General features: G+C 32.5%; 2 protein-coding genes across 3 annotated transcripts; both read left to right on the top strand.

Moving 5' to 3' along the window:
- The first annotated feature begins 592 nt into the window (after positions 1-592).
- Positions 593-16,934, top strand: LOC123895018 (probable disease resistance protein At1g12290). Of its 2 annotated transcripts, XM_045945198.1 has the most exons (8): positions 593-1,018; positions 1,416-1,593; positions 11,077-13,881; positions 14,297-14,542; positions 14,644-15,366; positions 15,467-16,298; positions 16,391-16,469; positions 16,629-16,934. In XM_045945198.1, exons 3-7 carry the CDS (start codon positions 11,095-11,097, stop codon positions 16,435-16,437), a joined length of 4,635 nt encoding a protein of 1,544 aa, XP_045801154.1. In that variant the 5' UTR covers positions 593-1,018; positions 1,416-1,593; positions 11,077-11,094; the 3' UTR covers positions 16,438-16,469; positions 16,629-16,934. The 2 variants fall into 2 exon arrangements, with proteins under 2 accessions (XP_045801154.1, XP_045801155.1); XM_045945199.1 differs by lacking the exon at positions 1,416-1,593 and having other exon boundaries at positions 843-1,018.
- A 3,900-nt stretch (positions 16,935-20,834) lies between these two features.
- Positions 20,835-21,373, top strand: LOC123896434 (probable disease resistance protein At1g62630). The gene is made up of 2 exons (XM_045946818.1): positions 20,835-20,957; positions 21,068-21,373. The coding sequence occupies exons 1-2, from the start codon at positions 20,835-20,837 to the stop codon at positions 21,371-21,373; spliced, it is 429 nt and encodes a 142-aa protein (XP_045802774.1).
- Positions 21,374-21,727: the final 354 nt, after the last annotated feature.

Raw genomic sequence — 21,727 nt, 5'->3', positions numbered from 1 at the left:
AACGCATGAGTCAGTATCAAGATGAGAACTCGGGGTGAGTTCTTTTGAGGTAGAGGAGACTGATGTAGGATGGTTTCTTTAGTAATTTATTATTTTAGCTAGATTTAGTTTTATTATAATTTAGGTGGATTTCTTATTATTATATTTTACCTAGATTAGTTATTTTTATATTTTAGGTAGATTTGTTATTTTTATTTAGCTAGATTTGTTATTTTCTTTTACAATTTTTTAGGAGATTTGCTATTTTTATTTTTCATTACTATTTAAGCAAAACTGTTGTAAACCTTGAAGACAACTTTTTTCATTCAATAAAATATAGATAATTTGGTCAAATTTGATGGATTCCAAATTATTCTTTCTGGTGTGTTCTATAAATCTGGTGGACTCCAGAGCTTTTATCTAACAAGATTAACACTTGTTTTTCCTTCACGCTTCCGACTGCGCCACATGCATACATGGTCAAGAAGTTGAAAGAGGAGAATCAACCTTGTGTGTCTCACATATTTTCTGACGTAGATTAGCCACCGCTAAAAAATGTGAAAACCTTGTAGCTATATTATAGTAACAAATCATTTGATTTTTTTTTTCTCTTAGAAGTGGTAAAAAAAAATGTTCAGCTTAGCTTAGCAATATAAAAGTCTCATCTTTTGTCTCAAAAGAAGCGGTAAAAAAATAGTGTTCAGCTTAATGATATAAAGTCTCAAATATTAACTCGAATAGAAGTGTTCAGTCAAACAATTAATGGTTAATTGGATTTTGTTTTGACAAAAACATTGTTTTTTTTTTATGCTTCCGAAAAAGAAAAAAAATTTGGATATTTTATTTTTCTTGGGTCAACAGTCAACACAGAATTGTCTCGACCACACAAAAGCTATCACCCAATCCTGGGTTAAGCTAAGACAGGGAATATAAACAAAGGTGTGAATAATTTGCTTGGTAGTAGTTTGAGTGAAGGCTGAAAGTAAGAAGAGGTGGCTGAAGAATTTTGAATTTGAAGTTTACTTGGAGTTGGAGAGAGGTTATTTCTCTTCTTTATCTATTTAAATAAATTTAGCAATGATTTTTATGTATTTTAATTCTACTAGCTCAATCTTCACGTAGTTTTGAGGTATGCTTTTCTCATCATTAGAAAAATAAAATAGGATCTTGTTAACAATTCAAAGAAGTAATATTTGTAGCCAAAAAAAATTCAAAGAAGTAATATATTTAACAATAAATATATCGTACTTAAAAGAGCTACTATCTTAAGCAAAGTCTTTTTTCTTTCACAAAATTACTTGTAGTATCTTATAATTTAACTTCAAATAACTATTTACTCTTTTTTTTCCTTCAAAAACTATTTAATCTTTTTTTTTTTCTTGACGCAATTAAATTAACATTATTAATTGGATATTTTATTTTTCTTGGGTCAACAGTCAACACAGAATTGTCTCGACCACACAAAAGCTATCACCCAATCCTGGGTTAAGCTAAGACAGGGAATATAAACAAAGGTGTGAATAATTTGCTTGGTAGTAGTTTGAGTGAAGGCTTATAGTAAGAAGAGATGGCTGAAGAATTTTGAATTTGAAGTTTACTTGGAGTTGGAGAGAGGTTATTTCTCTTCTTTATCTATTTATTTAAATAAATTTAGCAATCATTTTTATGTATTTTAATTCTACTAGCTTGATCTTCAGGTAGTTTTGAGGTATGACTTTCTCATCATTAGAAAAATAAAATAGGATCTTGAAAAAACAATAAATATATCGTACTTAAAAGAGCTACTATCTTAAGCAAAGTCTTTTTTCTTTCACAAAATTACTTGTAGTATCTTAATTTAGGGCAGTTTGGATTAACTTATTTTTGGACTTATTCAAATAGTTTGTGAAATTTTTATGTATTATTATTAGTTTGTCAAGGTTGTTTATGTTAAAATAGCTTATAAAACTGCAATTTTCACTAGTGTGAACTTATAAAATAACATAAAACCTACTGTTTGCATAAGCTTAAAAATAAGCTAATTCAAACGGACCGTTAACTTCAAATAACTATTTAATCTCTTTTTTTTTTTCTTTTTCTGTTTGATGTTTTACGTTTTTAAATGTTGACACTTTTATTTTTTTTAACAAAAAATGTCAAGAAACTAATAAATAAAAAATTAGATATACAGTAGATGTTAGGAAATTAATTTATACTAGTATTTTATAATATCCAATAAAAAATTAATTTCTATTTTTTTAACATATTATTTTATTAAAGTTAATTATTTAATCATAATTTCAATACGTCTATGTGAGCTTAACTATGCTGAGTAGCACATCCATTTTAATATGCAAAGGTTGAAGTTCTCAAATACTCTACTTATTCACCTTAAAGGTGGAATTATAACTACTAGGCTAATTGCCAAAAAAAATATTAATTCCAATATGGTTGTACTGTTCCCACCGTGAAATGTTTCAAACCACTCAATATGATAAAGATAAATGACTTGTGTGCGAAAAAATAAGATAAATGATTAATTTGTGCATGTTTATGAAGATAAATGACCATGTGGGAAAAAGAAGAAGATGAGTGACGAATATATTACAAATAAAAAAGATAAATAACACCTGATGTAATTTTACCTTCTTTTTTTGTTGTTGCATAAATCCGATATGCTCTACATGCAACCGCGTAGACTAATCCCTCGAGTCTTGTGAGACTCAAATGGATGACAATTCTCTCCGTAAACTTTTTTTAACACTATATGCTTAGAGATAATCCCAACCTTGATTAAGTTAGAAGAGATAAATCTTGAATAGTTTTACCTTATTTTTATTACTCGTAATAATTTAAATGTTTGTTTCTAACTATTACTTGTTAGTTTTTTTGTTACATTACTGTCCTTTTTGTTTGATACATTACTATTACTTGTTAGTTGGCTGTTCATTAAAAAATTTCTCAAAATAAAATAAAAAAATCTCAATATTTAGGATCTGCTTGTTACAAATTAAAAAATATGATTTTGATATTCAATAACTTAAAGATTAATTTATAGAGATTTTATAGAAAAATATTGTGTTAGTTTATTGTAATAAATTAATCTTTAGTTTGTTTGCAATTGGATACAACATGTAGTGATTTTTTTTTTAATTACTAAATAATCTTTACCTTTTAATACTTATTTTCTCTCTCCTCGAATTTTTGTTTTATTATTTAAGAAACTACTCTTAAAAACTATTTTATGATTATCTTTAGATTCTGATTTTTAAAAATCTATAACAATCTTATGCTTAGTGGAGTCCTTATATCGTGATTTTGGTTTCCAAATATTAGAGATGTTGCAATGTACAACAAAACAACACAATCTGCTTGCAAGTGCTTGTGGGGTCAAGTGGTCTCATTTAATTAATGAGATGAATGCTTTTCAATGCAAGTATTGTAGTAAAAAGGGTTCAAGTGGTTCTTCCAGTTTCTACCGGTTCTGAGCTGATTTAGCAGTTTAATGATGGTCTTTGCTAGTATACTGTTGTTTTTGGATTTTAAAAAACCGTTAAAAAATAATTTTTAGCCACCGAAGATATTACTGGGTTGAGTCGCGGACTAGGTCGCTCTCTTTAAGACGTTTCGTGGCACTGCCCAAAATTGTGCAAGCAGACTATCAACCACGCCGTCCCCAGGATAAAACAGCTCAGTTACAACTGTATACCGATATGCTACTGCACGGTAGAAATCGGTCAAAGAATACACCTTCTTGAATGGTACTACAATACCACTCGAATTGATGCTACGACATCATTCTATGTTTCATCGGTGATTCAGTGGTACTACAATACCACTCAGATTGATGCTACAACCTCAATCTATGAATCAACGGTACTACGATACCACATGTGGTACTATAATACCACATGTATTGATGATACTACAATATCAATCAATATAATGACACTGAGGTCATTCTAATATGGTACTAAGACCATTCTCAAATCAAAGGGATAACGGTAATAAAACCATTCTTTATTTGAAGGAACTAGTGATACTTTGATCACTCTCAAACCAATTAACACTAATAATAATATTATTAGTATCACATATAATACATAGAATAAAAATTGTTTTTCTATAAACAATTAGGAACAAAACATGATGCAAATCTAATTTTGCATAATCAAAGAAAGAAACCAATTATTACTTTACTATGGACGACAGATAAATATTTTAATGCGATGAAAATGATTTCATACTTTCAAAGGTTCTTCACAATTCTGATTTTTAATGTCTGCATAACATACTTTCAGAAACATGTATACTAGTAAAATAGTTAAAAATATAAGAACCAAGTGAGGAAAATTCTCGTTTCATCAACAAACAGTTTTACTTCTATATCATGTTCACAAGTAATCAAATTAATATTTCAATGCCTTTAGTAAGGAATTTAACATGACTTTTTGTATATTTAGATAATGTAACATTAATATAAGATAATCTAAATATGCAACTAACCTCACTGCCAGTGCATTGCCTACAGTCAAACACGCATGATAATAACCAAGGACCGTAGCTGGATCGGTAATAGAGTGCAGTGAAGGAAACACATTGTTAGCAGCCACCAATGGAGCATAGCCATAGTATATAGTGCAATGGCATTTCTTGTGCTCTTTTCTTAAGATGAGATATGGATTTTTTTTTTTCGTTGGATGCAAAAACTCTCATATCACAATCTTAAGGAACATGGTTTTATGAGTTAACTATACATGTCCATGGTTTAATATTTTCGGTTACAAATTGATGGATAAATAAATCACAATAATGCTATTAAGTTACACTTATTTATTTCCTCAAAATACACACTAGTATGCTACAACACACTAGTATGTTCCAGTACCCGATATGAGACTCAATTTTATTTTAAATTCACACACCAATGTGAACTTTGTTCCAACATATACACTAGACATAATATTGCTCATAAATATTTTAAAAGAATTATTATATATACGAGATAAGTTGTGTCAATAATTTTTTTAAATAACTATTATATACATGATAAAATGTTGTTGATAAAAATTTAAATAACTGCTATACATTTGATCAAGTTGTTGTTGATTATTTTTTTAATTAACTATTACTGCCTCTATTTTTTTAAGTGTCATTTTTCGTCGGATTTAGCATTTCTATGTACTTTAAGGGTACGGTTTGTCAAGTATATTCTTTGTTAAATATTCTTATTTTTTTTTAATAAAACTAATAAATGTTATATATTTGGAAAACTAAAGTGTTTTTTTTGGTACATAACATATTAAATTTTTGTTTTTTTTTTGTACATCTATTACTAATATATTAAAATCGATTACCACAAAAGTTCCTAATTTATCCTTATTACTTTTAACCATGTTGCAAGTTTTATATCCTTAATTGTAATTTCACTAAAATAAATATTAAAAAAATATACCAAGAAGATATGCTAAAAAATAGAAACAAAATAGATTATAGATAGGAATAAAACATAACAATCTATACATAAAAATAGGAAGAAAAAAAAAACAATAATTAATAATAATATCATAAAGTTAATTAGTATCAAATTTACTAAATTACCATAAATATTTCTAATAAATTTTCTAATCTATTATACTACTAATATATTAAAATTGATTACCACTAAAGTTCCTAATTTATCCTTATTACTTTTAACCACGTTGTAAGTTTTATATCCTTAATTGTAATTTCACTTCTTGTTCAAAAAAATTGTAATTTCACTAAAATATATATTAAAAAAAAAGATACCAAGAAGATATGCTTAAAAATAGGAACAAAATAAATTATAGATAGGAACAAAACATAACAATCTATACATAAAAATAGAAAAAAAAATTAATTAATAATAATATCATAAAGTTAATTAGTACCAAATTTACTAAATTACCCTAAATATTCCTACTAAATTTTCTAATCTACTACCAATATATTAAAATCAATTACCACCAAAGTTACTAATTTATCATTATTAAGTAAAAAAAAATCACTTTTTTCAAAAAATAAACAAAATTAGTAAAATATTGATATAATAAAAGCTAAAAAAAAACTATATTATTAATAATTTTTTATGCTAACAAATAAAGTTTGTGATATCATTGACTTTATCTATCTTCTCTATATAAGAGATTAGGTTTAGACTAGGGTTTTTTTTCTTTCTTTTTTTTGGTTAAAAATGTTGGATTTGGACATGAACTTTATAAGTTATAAATTTTGTAATTAATTATATAAAATAAAAGAAGGCGGACCACGGGCAAACCCGCATAACCCACGGTTTTAACGGTCAACCCACACTGGCAAAAATATAAACGGACCAAAAAAAATTGGTCTTAAGTCCGTGCGGGCTGCGAGTTAAACGGGTCGGCCCGCGGACCTTGGTCCGTATACACAGCTCTAGTTACTATTCTAAAAAGACACTTAATAAAAATGAAAGGAGTATATACGATGGCGAAATTGTTACTGATGAAATATTTAAATTAACTATTATAAACAAGAAACATGTTGCTGATGAAAATTTTATTTTAACTATTATATACGGGAAACAAGTTGTTGCCAATGAAAAATTTAAATAACTACTTCCTCCGTTCTTTTTTAAGTGTCGTTTGAGAATCGTGTGAAGTATTTCATATAATATACTTTGATTGTAATATTTTATTAATATATAAAAATAAATATTAGCATATAAGATGTTGTTCAATTTGTCTCGACGAGTATTTTCAAAATATAAAATTTTCATAATTTTTTATAATAGATAGTTAAAGATATTAGTGATCAAATTTAAACATTTTAATTCCCAATGCATTGACTTTACATATTTTCATAAAAACCTACTCCCTTCATCTCTAATTATAAGAACCTTTTATAAAAAAAGTTTGTTACTAAATACTCCCTCCGTCCCAAATTATAAGGGAAAATAAAAAAATCACACTTATTAAGAAAAAGTAAAACATGATAATTTGAAATATGTTTTTGTGGGTTTTTCTTGGAATAAGTTGCATAGAAAGATGTAAAACCAATTTTTATTGGTTGTTGTTTATTGAGAAAAGGGGAGAGAGAGAGAGAAAAAAAAAATTAAATGCAATTTACATTTAATTTTATCAGAATAAGTGAAAAACATTCTTGAAAATGATTTTTTCCCTTATAATTGGGGACAAAAAAAATGGACATTTTTTCCTTATAATTTGGGACGGAGGGAGTATAAGACTCTCTACAAAATTCTAGATGCAATTATTACTTTTTTTCAAATATATCCCTCATTAATACCACTAATTTGCACTGGAACATGAAAAACAATATTGAATATATCAAATATAAAGGTCAAATTCGTAATAGTCTGACACAAGTCAAACAAAATTATTACTCCAACAACTTTTCTTAATACCCGTGATTTTTTAAAAGATTCTTATAAAAAGAGACGAATGGAGTACTATTTAAAGTCCTTAAAGAGTGCCTCGAGGACACTCGTTAGCATTTTCATAATAAAGAAATATGCGTCAACACACGAATGTTATTTTAGTTGAGTACGATTGTACGGGACCCATGACCTCTGTCTTTACTTTCTATTGTATAGGTGAGGGTTGTCTCTGGTGACTTTTTTTTTTTGGTAAACCAAAGGTATCCTCCGCGCGCAACTTTAGAGACTAATCCTCTGGAGGTAACTGAGATCAATTTAAGGGGTTGACCAACAAATGCTTCTCCATACACACCGGCTGGGGATTGAACCCAGGACCAAATGGTTAAGGGACCCAAATATCTATCTACCACTTGTGCCACACTATGTTGGTGTCTCCAGTGACATTTTATGTCCTGTGCAATCACATCCCTCCATTATATTTGACACATAAATTTTTTATTAGGCTGAAATGCAGTTTTACCTCATATTTTGATTGAATCGGAATTTTAACCCCCTATTTTAAAATCTGAAAAAAAAAAAAAAATTTACCTCAAGGAGGAGCATACTCCTAGGTCCTAAGTCAATACCACCAAACCAACTCAAGTGGGTTAAAAAATCTAGAATTTCAACCCTCCTATTTTATAATTCTTTGAATTTTGCCCCCTATATTATTTAACTCATATTTTATTATTTATAACCGATGTGAGACTCTAGTGACAAATACACGCTTAACATGGTGTTATTAGTAGACTTTGCATATGGCAAAACTATATACTTTTTAATTTTCAGTTCACTTCATAAGTGAAATTAGTACTTTAGCTATTTGGCGAAATCATCAAAACTTATGTTGAGATTAAGTACTCAATGTGATTTATGATGTAACTTTCGACTACTTGTATGGTAAATATACCTTAAACTTCTTGAATGAGATTAAGTATTGAATACATGTTTATCATAGGCGTTTATATAAGTCAAATATTATAGGGAGCAAAATTCAAAGAATTACAAAATAGGAGGGTTAAATTCCGGATTTTAAATTATGAAGTAAAATTCCGATTTAATCAAAATAAAAAAAAAAAATCAAAATAAGAAGGATAAAACTGCATTTAAGCCTTATTAAAAAAACAATCAAGGAAAGATATTGCACCGGATATTCTCCGGTACGGACAATCTGTTTCCCTATTGTATGTACCCAATCAAAAAGAAATTTATTTCTAATTATTTTAACATTTTAGGCTACCATCACTTTGACAATTTTTTTAAACTTAATTTTGTTTACCTGTTCATTATTATTTTTTCTATTTTCTATCATGTGTGCAAAAACAAATTGAAGGCTTTTTGTAAACTTTTTTTTGGTTGCAATGGAGCCAGAGAGGATCGAACCTACCTCCTGCATACTACCCAAACCCCTCACCACTAGACCAAATCTAGTGGCTTGTAAACTTTTTTTTTTGACGCAGTAAACTTGTTGGACGCCATAATTGTTTATGAACTAGGCAATGTCTTGACTAGTTTGCAAGGTCCTTTATTTCATTCAATGTTAGCTACAATATAGCTTTTATTAGAAGGCATGATAATAGCCTCTACAATATAGCATTTGTTGGGAGAGGTTAATCCCACTGGATCTCAGTTACGCATGACAATAAAACTCATACCCGGGGTACCTTCCCAAACCATACCCGCTTTGACGGGGAAAACCAGAGTTGACTAGGTTTGGATTCGGGTTTGGGTTTTCCCCGATTTCAAAAAATGGGTTTGGGGCGGGTAATGGGTACATTGATACCCACCCCGAACCCGTCCCGCTTATACTAAAAATTAGAAACGCTTGAACAATCTCTTAAATTACGTTCATATATTTATTTTTTATTTTAATTTGAGTATTAAACAAACCATTTTCTTTTTTTTTTCTTTATTTAAAAAAATATTATTGAGAGAAAATAATTTTGGATATTTAACTTTTTTTTTAATAAAAAAATACTAAAATATAATCTAAATTCATGTGGAAAGAGGCGTAATGGGATACCTGAAACCCGATGGGGATACCCGATCCCCATTGGGTATGAGTTTGAGGTTATCATTTTTATCCCCGCTCGAATTTAGGATGGGTTTGGGGAAACCCGAACTTTATGGGTTTGGGTTTGGGGAGGGCAAAACCCATCCCCGCCCCGCCTCATTGCCATGCCTAATATCAGTTACCTCCAGGGGATTAGTCTCTCCAGTTACGCGCGGAATATAATTTTGGTTTCCAAAAAAATGGAAGGCATGATAATAGCCTATTTCTATAGTAGTTATAATTGGTCTCTTGAGTACTTACTCAGATCTTCCAAGTCTTTGTATTGAAACTGACATTCCACAAGAGCGATATAGAAGGCATGATAATAGAGTCCCTGATAATCTTGTTAGTTCCAATATCTTTTATTATCCTTCTTATTTTATTTTATTTTTGAGTAAATACTCCTCATTATATTAATACTATTATTCGTGTTTACTTCAAAAAATATAGTATGTTCAATAAATTTAGTTTTGGGTTTTAACATAAAAACCAGGGTAGTTTTTGTCAATGTAATAAAAGTTTGAATAACACATTTTTAAGAAATTAAGGAAACACATAATATTTAAGATATTTCCATATTTGTCCAGATTTGATTTTATTAATATTCTATTAATTATTTTTAATTATTTAATATATTAATGAGTTGTAAGAATTTTATTGGTTGTGCCTAATCATTAAGAATTTAATTTATATGCACAGTCAGTGTAAAATTAATTTTACACATGCATCCAATAATATACTGACACATCATGTATAGCATTTATAAACACATGATGTGTCACATTCATTAAATGATGTGGCAACGCATCATTGGATGTATGTGTAAAGAATCTTTACACCGACAGTGCACAATAGTTAAACTCCATCATTAATGCTTAAGTGAGGACTCACCTAAGAATTTCTCCCTTCCAAAACCTTGAACCAACGGATCCTTAAGAGTATTGTTTAAGAAATTAGAAATGGAAAGTGTGCATTAAGAGCTTTATTGATTGAATTTTCCAAATAATTATAGGGTAAGGAAAGTTGAAATAACATTACAAATTTAGAACTTATTCATTACAAACACTTCAAGAAAATTGCATTTTATCATCTGCAAAAAGCTAATGCTAACAGTAAAATACTGGACGCTAAAACGACTTTAGCGTCCAAAAAATTGACGACAGTAAAAACCTTGATGCTAAACACTAGCGTTCATGTTGACGCTAATTAGTGTTTACTATAATGGACGCTAAAACTGAAGCTAAATGTGTATCAAAAGCGAGCGCTAATTAGCATCTACATGTTGTTGACGCTAAAATCATATTATTGAAATCGGTTAAGAAATTAACCGACTTACAATATCTAATCAATTACATTACAATTTACATTCCTCCGCAACATAAGAACCTATAACCTAATTATTATAGTTACTCGCGGTTAAAGAGGCTTACTCGCGATTGTTCGAAGAAAATGATGTAACACATTGAATCTAAATATTTATTTCAATTGAGAGAATTCTATAAACTAAGAGATTATATAAATTGGACATTTGTTAGCATCATCCTTAAATTTCATATTCAAGTAAATTATGAGAAATGTTTCCTATTCAAGTGTAACATATTTATTGCATATCTTGCTTCTTTTCAATTGCCAGCTTGCAAAAGGGGTGGCCATGGACATTGTAATTTCAGTTGCTACTAAAATTGCTGAATTTACGATTGCACCTATTGGACGTCAATTTGGTTACATACCGTACTACAAGGGCAACCTTGAAAGGATGAAAAGTGATTTCCAAGAGCTGGTGGGAATGAAAGACATTGTGCAACACAAAGTTGATGAGGCTAGAAGGAACGGAGAAGAGATTGAAATAATTGTCCGGAATTGGCTGAACGAAGTGGACAAAACTGTTGTTGAGGCAAACAAACTCATTGAAACTGAAGGTCATGCCAAAGCCCATTGTTCTATGGGGCACTTTCCCAATCTGCTTACAAGGCATCAACTCAGCAGGAAGACCAAAAAGATGTCACAGGAGATTTCTGAAGTCCTAGCAAAAGGAAAATTTGAAAGAATTTCTTACCGTGTTCCTGCTCAAGTAACAGTCACGCCATTTGGTAGAGGTTATGAGGCCTTGGAATCTAGAACATCAATGTTGAACGAGATTGTGATGGAATTGAAGAATCCTAACAACTCCATTATTGGGGTGTATGGGATGGGTGGTGTGGGGAAGACAAAACTTGTGGAACAGTTAGCATGGCAAGCAGAGTATAATGATAGGTTTTTCAGTGTTGTAGCTGTTGCTACTATAACTCGTTCTCCAGATTTGGAAAAAATTCAAGACCAAATTGCTCATCCTTTGGGTATGAAATTTGATAAGGAGGCAAAAGAAGGAAGAGCAATGCAGTTACGTAAAAGGATAAGCAATGAGAAGAGTATTCTCATTATTCTTGATGACGTTTGGGGGAAATTTGATTTGACAGAAGTGGGGATTCCTTTTGGTGAAGATCACAAAGGATGCAAGTTGGTGGTGACATCAAGATTTCTTAACGTGTTGAACTCTAACATGGACATTCAGAAAGAATTCAGAGTTGAAGGTTTACTTGAGGAGGATAGTTGGAAATTATTTGAGAAAATGGCAGGTGATGTTGTTCAAGATTTCAATATAAAACCAATTGCTGAAAAAGTGGCCAGACGTTGTGCTGGTTTTCCCCTTTTGATTGTTACAGTTGCAACGGCTTTGAGGAAAAAAAATATCTATGACTGGCAAACCAAATTAAATGAGTTAGAGAAACTTGATCAAGAAGAGCTGCATGAGAAAATCCATTCTACTTTGAAATTGAGTTACAATTGGTTAGAAAGTGAAGAGCTAAAGTCACTGTTCTCATTCATTGGTTCATTTGGAGAAGATCACCTGCACACTGAAGATCTGTTTTCATGGTATTGGGGGTTAGGCTTAGATAGACACTCTCGTTCATTGACAGATGCAAGAACCAGATTCTACAAATTAATAAATGACCTCAAGGCCTCTTCACTGTTACTTGATTCCAAAACTGAAATAGTTAAACTGCATGATGTTGTTAGAGAAGTGGCTAAATCAATTGCATCTAAGACTCAACCAACCTATGTTGTGCAAAGTTTCACTTCGGTAAAACAGTTTCCAAAGATGGATGAGCTTCAAAAATACCATCAGATCATCGTGCCACGGAATTATATTTACAAGCTTCCTGAGAAGTTGGATTGCCCAGAGTTGAAACTACTTATACTTGATAATATAGGTGATTATTTGAACGTCCCTGATGACTTCTTCTCTGGGATGGGAGAGCTAAAGGTCATTGTTTTATGTGGAATGATGTTAACCCCTTCTCCACCACCATCTCTTTGTTTCTTGACAAAAATCCAATCATTGGATATGTCTGAATGTGTGTTGAAAGACATATCAATAGTTGCAGAACTAAAAAGTTTAGAGATTCTCATCCTTGAAAGATCAGATATTAAAGAGCTCCCAAAAGAAATAGGACAACTAACTAATCTTCGAATGCTGAATTTAACCAACTGTTGTGGACTGAGATTCATTCCTGCAAATCTTATTTCAAGTTTAACCTGCTTAGAAGAGTTGTACATGGGGAATTGCTTTATCAATTGGGATGTCAAGGGAAGCAAAGATCAAAGGAACAATGCAAGTTTAGATGAACTGGGGAATTTGTCTCATCTAACTGCTTTAGACATAATGATTCAAGATGCTTCAGTTTGGCCCCGGAAATTGCAGGTTTTTGAAAAGCTTTTAAGATACAACATATTTGTAGGTGATAAGTGGAAATGGCTGTCATCGGGTTGTTCTGGAAATGCTTATAAATCTTCAAGAATACTTAAGCTAGAGGACAGTAGGAGTTCAAACATTCTTTTCGATAGCGGGTTTAACTTGTTGCTGAATTCGGCTGAGGACATGTGCCTTGCCAAAATACAATGTGTTAGCAATGTCTTTTATGAACTAAACAGGGAAGGTTTTCCACAATTAAAGCATTTGTGCATTCAAGACAGTTCTGATCTGAAGTACATCATTGACTCAATGGGACGGAGCGATTCTTATCCTGTTTTACCGAACTTAGAGACTTTGGTTCTTGAAAATCTGTTTAATCTGGAAGAAATATGCCATGGCATACTTCCAATTGAATGTTTTTCCAAACTAAAATCTTTTGAAGTCAAAGGTTGTGACAAGTTGAAGAATCTGTTATCGTACTCCCACGATAGAAACCTTCCTGAACTCCACAAAATAAAAATTTCTGATTGCAAAATGATTACAGAAATCATATCTGTGCAAGCATCTGAGGCTGATAAAGACATTGACAAGATTATGTTCCCCAAATTGGATTCTCTTGAACTTGAGCATTTGCCTAATCTCATTAGTTTCTGTTCTATTTCCATTGATAAACAGTGCATGCCTGTGGCACTAATTAATCAAAAGGTAATAACATAATTTCATGCTTTCTACTTTGCTATTTGTCTTTTTAAACTACACAGAGTGCTTTAGGTGATGTTTCAATTTCAACAGAGATGGATTCAAAATTTAAAGCTATTTACATACTTTTTGATAATGATGTTTCATAAATTTGATTCATAAATTTGAATATGTTTTACAAATTTCATTTCCTATTTTAATTTTAATTTTTGAATATGTTTGGATTGACAAAAGGGAATGAAATGAACTGACATTTGTTGACATTGTTTAGATTATATAAAACCTAACGGCATTTATATACCATATGACTCTTCAAACAACAATACCATTTTGTACCTCATTAGATATTATTCATAATGAACCATCGTCTCATCTCACTTTTTCTCAACAATACCATTGATGAGAATCTTTTTGTTAATAGGTTATGATGCCCCGCCTTCGACTATTAAAGCTGTCTAAGATCAATTCTGGGAAACTGTGGGATGACAATGTTCCGGGATGTTCTTTCATTCAAAACTTGAGGAGTTTGACAATTGATAAATGTGATAAGATAGCATACACATTCTCATCCTCGGTGGCTAGAGAACTTGTAAACCTGAAGCATCTTGCAATTAGTAATTGCCAAATGTTGGAGGAGATATTTCAGAAACCATTTTCTAATGACGAGGTGAGCACTGTCTCCAACTCTGTAACTATTAGCTATAGTTTTTTTAGTACCGTTGCTTGTGCAATTAACAGTTAACGATCTAAGCATATTACTGATTGTAGGTTGTATTTCCAAACTTGGAGACATTGGAAATCTCCCACATGGAACAGTTGAAGTCATTATGGCACAATCAACTAGCTTCAAATTCCTTCTGCAAACTGAAGCAGTTGAAAATTCAATTCTGCAATAAATTATCAAATGTATTTCCATCTTATGTGCTTGATAAATTACAGAATCTGGAGATAGTGACTGTAACTTGTTGTCATGCTCTGGAAGTTGTATTTGAAATGCAAGGTCTTAAAGAAGATGGTGGTAGACAAACAAGGCTGGAAATGAAATTGGGAACTCTCATGTTGAACCATTTACCGATGCTGAAAGACATATGGAGTGGGAGTACTAATAAAATTTTGAAGTTTCAAAACCTCTGCCAATTGAAAGTTACTAGATGTGAAAACCTTAATCATGTATTTCCCCTCTCTATGGCTAAAGAGATTCATCATCTCCAAGAGCTTTATATAGATAAATGTGGTGTAGAGATTATTGTAGCACAAGATGAAACGGCTGACACAAATCCGTTATTTATTTTCCCAGAATTAACATCTTTGATTTTTGTTAATTTAACAAAACTTCGAAGCTTCTGCTGTGGATTACATGACTTGGATTGTCCTGTTTTAAGACTTGTGGATGTGTTTCATTGTGACAAGCTCATAGTGTTCAAGCCAAAGTCTGTAAATAACCAAGACATTGTCCCAGCTGATACACTACCCCTTCTCTCTATTGAAAAGGTGCATTCCATGTTTTCATTAAGTTTATAAGATTATGTCTGGGCAATATTATTTTCTTTACGTAGCTATTAGCTTGAATCTGATTACTTGTGTTTCATAGGTTGTCCGCAACACAAGTAAGCTTATTCTGAACAGCAAGGATGTCACCCTGTTATGCAATGGTGAACTTAATGATGAGCATATCTACAAAGTACCAGATCTTTGCCTGCGATGTTTCCATGATGAGTCTGACAAATTTCCATCCAGTTTTCTCCAAAGGTTTAACAATCTCGAAAACCTTAAGGTGAAAAGTAGTTCCTTCACGTATATTTTCTCGAGTGGAAGCGAATGCGCCGGACATTCTGAAACAACTATCAAGTTGAGAAGTTTAGAACTTGCTATGTTAGACAACCTCGAGTTTATATGTAAAGAGAAATCTGAGCTGCATCCAGTTATCCAAAATATTGAAACTTTGCTTGTAAATAGCTGTTCTAGACTCAAGAATATAGTTCCATCCTCAGTGTTGTTTGAGAATTTAGAACGGTTGCAGGTGTACGGTTGTGCTGGATTGGAAATTATTACGAAATCATCAACAGCTTCTAGTTTACAAAAACTAAGACAATTGTGCATAATTGGTTGTGAAAATATAGAAGAAATAATTGCAAGTGATGATGAGAATGATGCTTCTTCTGAGATAGCTTTTAAGAAATTGGAGCATCTGCATTTGAGTGACTTACCAAGGCTAAGAAGTTTTTGCATGGGAAGACATGGCTTCAGATTTCCACTACTGGGTGAGTTATTTGTAATAGATTGTCCCTTGATGAAAACTTTCTCACATGGACTGTTGAACGCACCAAAGCTCAGAAAAGTACATGTAAATTACGAAGACAAAGATGCATGGCATTGGAATGGTGACATTAATTCTACTCTAAGAAAAATTGTAGCAAAAAAAGGTAATGTATACATTGGTTTGCAATCATGATTCAGCTACTTTGTAGATATGGCTTCCATTCTCACATTGGTTTTGCTTTTTTCTTGTTTATAGATGACCAGAACTCAGGAAGATTGTGTTTGTACTCAAAATTTGAATGAAGGCTCAAGAAGATAATTCATTGCGACCACTGGTAATTCAAAATCAGCACATTGGACTTCTTTTTCCTCAATTATTTATTTATATTTTTCATTCATTCTTCAATATTTTGGTGTGTTAGTTTCATTGAGATACATTATCCTTTTTTGTTTTTGTCATTTTGACAAGTGTAATTCCTTGTTATTTTCTATAGGGTGTACCCACGTGTTTTGGGTGCGAGGCAAATCGGCTAATCCATGATGGCACAAAGCGTTTACAACCATCACGACGTATCGGTTTAATGAATTTTATGTTAATGACTTCTGTATCTTGTTTTTATGTTGTTTGCAAAACTAATCTCTACTGAACTTTCCTGTTAAGTTAATTTTGGTGCTGAATGATTGATTTAGTATGTATGTGTATGTGTAATTGTGTATATGTATGTGTATGAGATCAATTAATAATTATTGAGATTGAACTCGTGGAATTTAATGGTATGCTACTGCAGAAGTTTGCTGCATGTTGATCATTGCACTGCATTCAATTTTGTTTTTTTTTTTTACAGTTATTAACTAAACTTTTTAGGGGCAGCAGGAATGCTTTTTAAGAATATTTTTAAATAATTTAAGAAGCTAAAATAATGGCAAAATCATGATTAGAGAGAAATAGCAATGTCTGAATGTCCTTTCTATTTGTTTCTCTACAACCAAATGCAGAAAATGTGCTTGAAATAGTACTAATATGACCAAGTTGTGAATGTAGAAGAGTGAAAATTATCTTGCTACAACCAAATGCAGAGAATGTGCTCTCTGTCTATTGGATCTTTGAATGTAAGAGTTTATTGTTACTGCAATGTTTAAAGGACACGTTCTTGCATTAATTATTGATTATGTTAAGAGTGATAAATGGTGGTTTGGGAAGAGACATAGGTGTTTGAGTTATAAGCAGCATAGTAGTTAATCCCGGATCCCGGAGCGGAGCGGCCAGCCCCAAAACTGGGATAGCGGCATCCCGGGGAGCGGGATGGCCGGGATGCCGCTATTATTTTTTATTTATTTATAAATTACATAAATAATACTATAAACATATAATTAATGTAAAATTAAACAAACATCTCAAAATCCATAAAACATTCATAAATTAAAAATTAAAAACACAAATCTCAAGTCTACAACACCTTCTTCATCTTTGTCAAAAAAAAAAAAAAAACACCTTCATCATAAAGGAACTAAAAATTACCAACAAAAGTCAAGCAAAATAAATAAGCAAAAGTCAAGTCTCCAACACTTAGATTAATAAAGTAACTAAAAATTAAAACTCGAGTTCATCATCAAAGTCTAAGTCTGATCATCCAAGGTTGAAGAAGAAACAACAGATGAAGGTTGAAGAAGAAACAGCAGATGAAGGTTGAAGAAGTTTGGATCTTGAGAGTGAGAGAAGATAGTACGATAGCGTGAGAGAAAGAATGAATTGCGGCTAGGGTTTAGTTAGGAGTAAGTAACAGTTTTAAAGGTAAAAAACCAATTTTACCCTTACTAAAATGAGTGAGATTTCAAAAATGCCCTTTAAAACTCATGAAAACAAAATCTCAGTCCTAACCCGGGATGACAACCCGGGACCCGCTCCGCTCCGGTCCACTGGGAACCTGCTGGGATCCCACCGAGAAGCTTAGCTGCGCCGCTCCTGTTGGGATTGATTGCAATGTAAGTCCCACATTGCTAATGAAGAAAAAGAAGGAGGTTAAAAAATAGCTATTGAAAGTCCCACATCGCTTAGAATTGTGAAGCAAGGAGGAAATCAAAGCTATATAATGGACCTAAGTTCTTTGTTTATAATTGCACCAGTCAGTAGCACTTTAAGCTTATATCTGACTTTTTTTGTTTTTCTCTTGTACTCTTGTATTAGAGGGTTGAAAGATGTAGTTAGGTATTTGCTTTGGAGAGTGTGGGTGTATTGGGGGCCAAGGGAAGGTTGAGGGTAGTCTATGTGTTGTAACAATTTTCACATAGTGTTTATTCTCTGGTTGTCGGTTTTGACAACGGCCGTGGTTTTTTCTCCGGTTTTGGAGTTTCCACGTTATATTCTTGTGTTGTTGATTGCGTTCATTTATTTTCTCTATGCCGGTTTTTTCCAACAGCTCCATCCCATCCCATCCCGGCAGAGCTCCGCTCCGCTCTGCTCCACCGGGATCCCACTGGGATCGCCCGGGATTGACTACCATGATAAGCAGGGTATGAGTCATTTTGTCATTTTGTTCATGTACAAACTGATAATCTGGCCAAGTATTTTGTTCTACACACTCCATGATATTAATTTCTTCCATAATTTCCAGCAAAATGTTTTATCATAATAATTTCAGTACATATTTATCATAATGAAGGGCGTATACACACATTAGCGAATCCACATATAATGTTAAAATTTGGGTTGAGGATAACTCAATTTTTACAAAATCGACTTGTAAGCCTAAGAACGTCTTCCACATATGATATATTATTTTCAAGCTATATTTGATTTGATGTAAGACTCTCTCTCTCTCAAGTCTCAACCATAGTCACCAAGTTCACAATTCTCTTTGGTACGGTTCTGGCATGCGGTACGCAACTCTCAAAGTATATATGTATGCGGTAATATATATATATATATAATCGGTATGTGATACGTTTCAATATAATAATCAGTACGCTGTGACTAAAAATAATTAATGATCAACTTCATGGTGCCTTCTGCTCATATGATAAATGATGCCTTCTAAATATTGTTACATTACCTTATTCATATATTTCTCTACCAATGAAGGAAGATCGGATTTAGGTTTCCATCCTCCAAATATAGATCGTTTTAAAGTTCTTCCTCTAAGGAATAGAGAATAATGAGCCGAGATCTTAGGCTTCACCCTTGGCACACCAAGCGCTACAGTCACACCCCATTCCTATTAACCACTGTTGATCCTTTTGTTACATCAGCAACATTCCATGCTGCACCTAGATCTAATGTTAATAATGCAATGAGTCACATAATCTACAACCAACAAAGAATTCATCAATGACATTAAAATTTCAATGCTCTCCATTGAGAAATTACACTTAGGGAACTATTGCCTTGAAAATGATCCATGTCTCTGACAGTAGAGCGTCTTATGCAACAGCTAGAGTTTCCACTTAATGGTTAATAACAATAATTTTGTAAATTTGTTATACTCTTTCCTTTACTTTACAATATTTTTATTTGTATAAAATACCATAATGGACTACTGTATATATATCGGACGAAGAGATTTACCTGCAGCAACCCCGCAGCTGAGAAGGCATACTTTCTCAAGAGGTACATGAGGACTGATTTTCACTGCACATCCAGAATGGACTAATGTATATTCACTAAAAATTGAAACTGCACAATAATGATAAACAGGCTTCCCTTTTACCATGAATCGGGTCTTTTGATCGCTATGCATTAAACCCTTTCTTTCCAATCCCAAAACTTGACAAATAGTACTCTTTCCTTATTTGCACATCTTTCCAATGAAAACCGTTAACACATGGTCCCCTTCTTTGAATTCTGTCACTCCTTGCCCTACACTCTCAACAACCCTGCAAAAACCATTACTCTATATTCAAAATCTACTATTGAAAATTACACCTTTTGTAAAATCTACTAGTTAAAGTCATGTCCATTATGCTACAACTATTTCATTCCTATGCATACACAATGCTTCTATCATCAGCAATATTCTAGTTAAAGTCAACATAGATATTTACGATGTTTGCGATGTTTCCGTTTTCTTCTTCACTCTCACACTTCCATAACCCTATATCCAAATCCTCTTTTTCCACTGTATTTCTTTTACTCTTCTTCTCTTCAATTTTAATTTCTCACTTTTTGGTTTCAGCCATTAATTTCATTTGTATCCATGGGTACTTATTGCTATCAATTTAGGGTTTCTTGGTGTCACAATTTATTATGATCTAACTAAAACATAACAAATTGTTTGTATGTCTTGTTTCTTTTCAACTCACAGCTTGCAAAGGGGTGGCCATGGACGCTGTTGTTTCAGTTGTTGCTAAAATTGCTGAATTTACTATTGCACCTACAAGGGCAACCTTAAAAGGATTAAAATTGATGTCCAAAAGCTTGAGGGAATGAAAGACATTGTACAACACAATGTTGATGAGGCTAGAAGCAACGGAGAAGAGATTGAAATAATTGTCCAGAATCGGCTGAACAAAGTAGACAACATTGTTGTTGAGGCAAATAACCTTATTAACACCGAAGGCCATGCAAAAGCCCAATGTTCTATGGGGCACTTTCCCAATCTGTTTACAAGGCATCAACTCAGATGGAAGACCAAAAAGATGTCGCAAGAGATTTCGGAAGTCCTAGCAGAAGGAAAATTTGACAGAATTTCTTACAAAGAATATCAATGTTGAACGAGATTATGATGGAATTGAAGAATCCTAACAACTCCATTATTGGGGTGTATGGGATGGGTGGTGTGCGTAAGACAAAACTTGTGGAGCAGTTAGCTTGGCAAGCAAAGAATGAGGTTATTCAGTGTTGTAGCTATGGCTACTATAACTGATTCTCCAGATTTGGAAAAAATTCAAGGCAAACTTGCTGATGATTTGGATATGAAATTTATTTTGAGCAATGCAGTTACGTCAAAGGATAAGCAATGAGAAGAGCATTCTCATTATTCTTGATGACATTTGGGGTAAACTTGATTTGACAGAAGTGGGGATTCCCTTTGGTGATGATCACAAAGGATGCAAGTTGTTGGTGACATCGAGAAGCCTTAACGTGTTGAACTCTAATATGGACATTCGGAAAGAATTTAGACTTGAAGTTTTACTTGTTTCAGAAAGAACTGAAGTCACTATTCTTATTTATTGGTTCATTTGGACCGGATCTCCTCGTCACTGGGGGACTATTTTAGCTTTATTGGGGGTTGGGCTTAGATAAATACTCTAACACATTGACTGATGCAAGAACCAGATTCTACAAATTAATAAACGACCTCAAGGCCTCTTCACTGTTACTTGATTCCAAAACTGAAGTAGTTAGTCTGCATGATGTTGTTAGAGAAGTCGCTAAACCAATTGCATCCAGGACTCGACCAACCTATGGTGTGCAACAGGACACCGTAATAAAAGAATGGCCAAAGACAGATCTGCTTCAAAAATGTCATCAAATTATCATGCCTAGGTCATATATTCCCAAGCTTCCTGAAAAGCTAGAGTGCCCAGAGTTGAAGGTACTTCTACTTGGTATTATAGATGGTCATTTAGAAGTCCCTGATGACTTCTTCTCCAGGAT

This window comes from Trifolium pratense, linkage group LG7, assembly GCF_020283565.1.
Source record: "Trifolium pratense cultivar HEN17-A07 linkage group LG7, ARS_RC_1.1, whole genome shotgun sequence".
Taxonomy (NCBI): Eukaryota; Viridiplantae; Streptophyta; class Magnoliopsida; order Fabales; family Fabaceae; genus Trifolium; species Trifolium pratense.
This window is presented reverse-complemented; position numbering and strand designations above follow the sequence as displayed.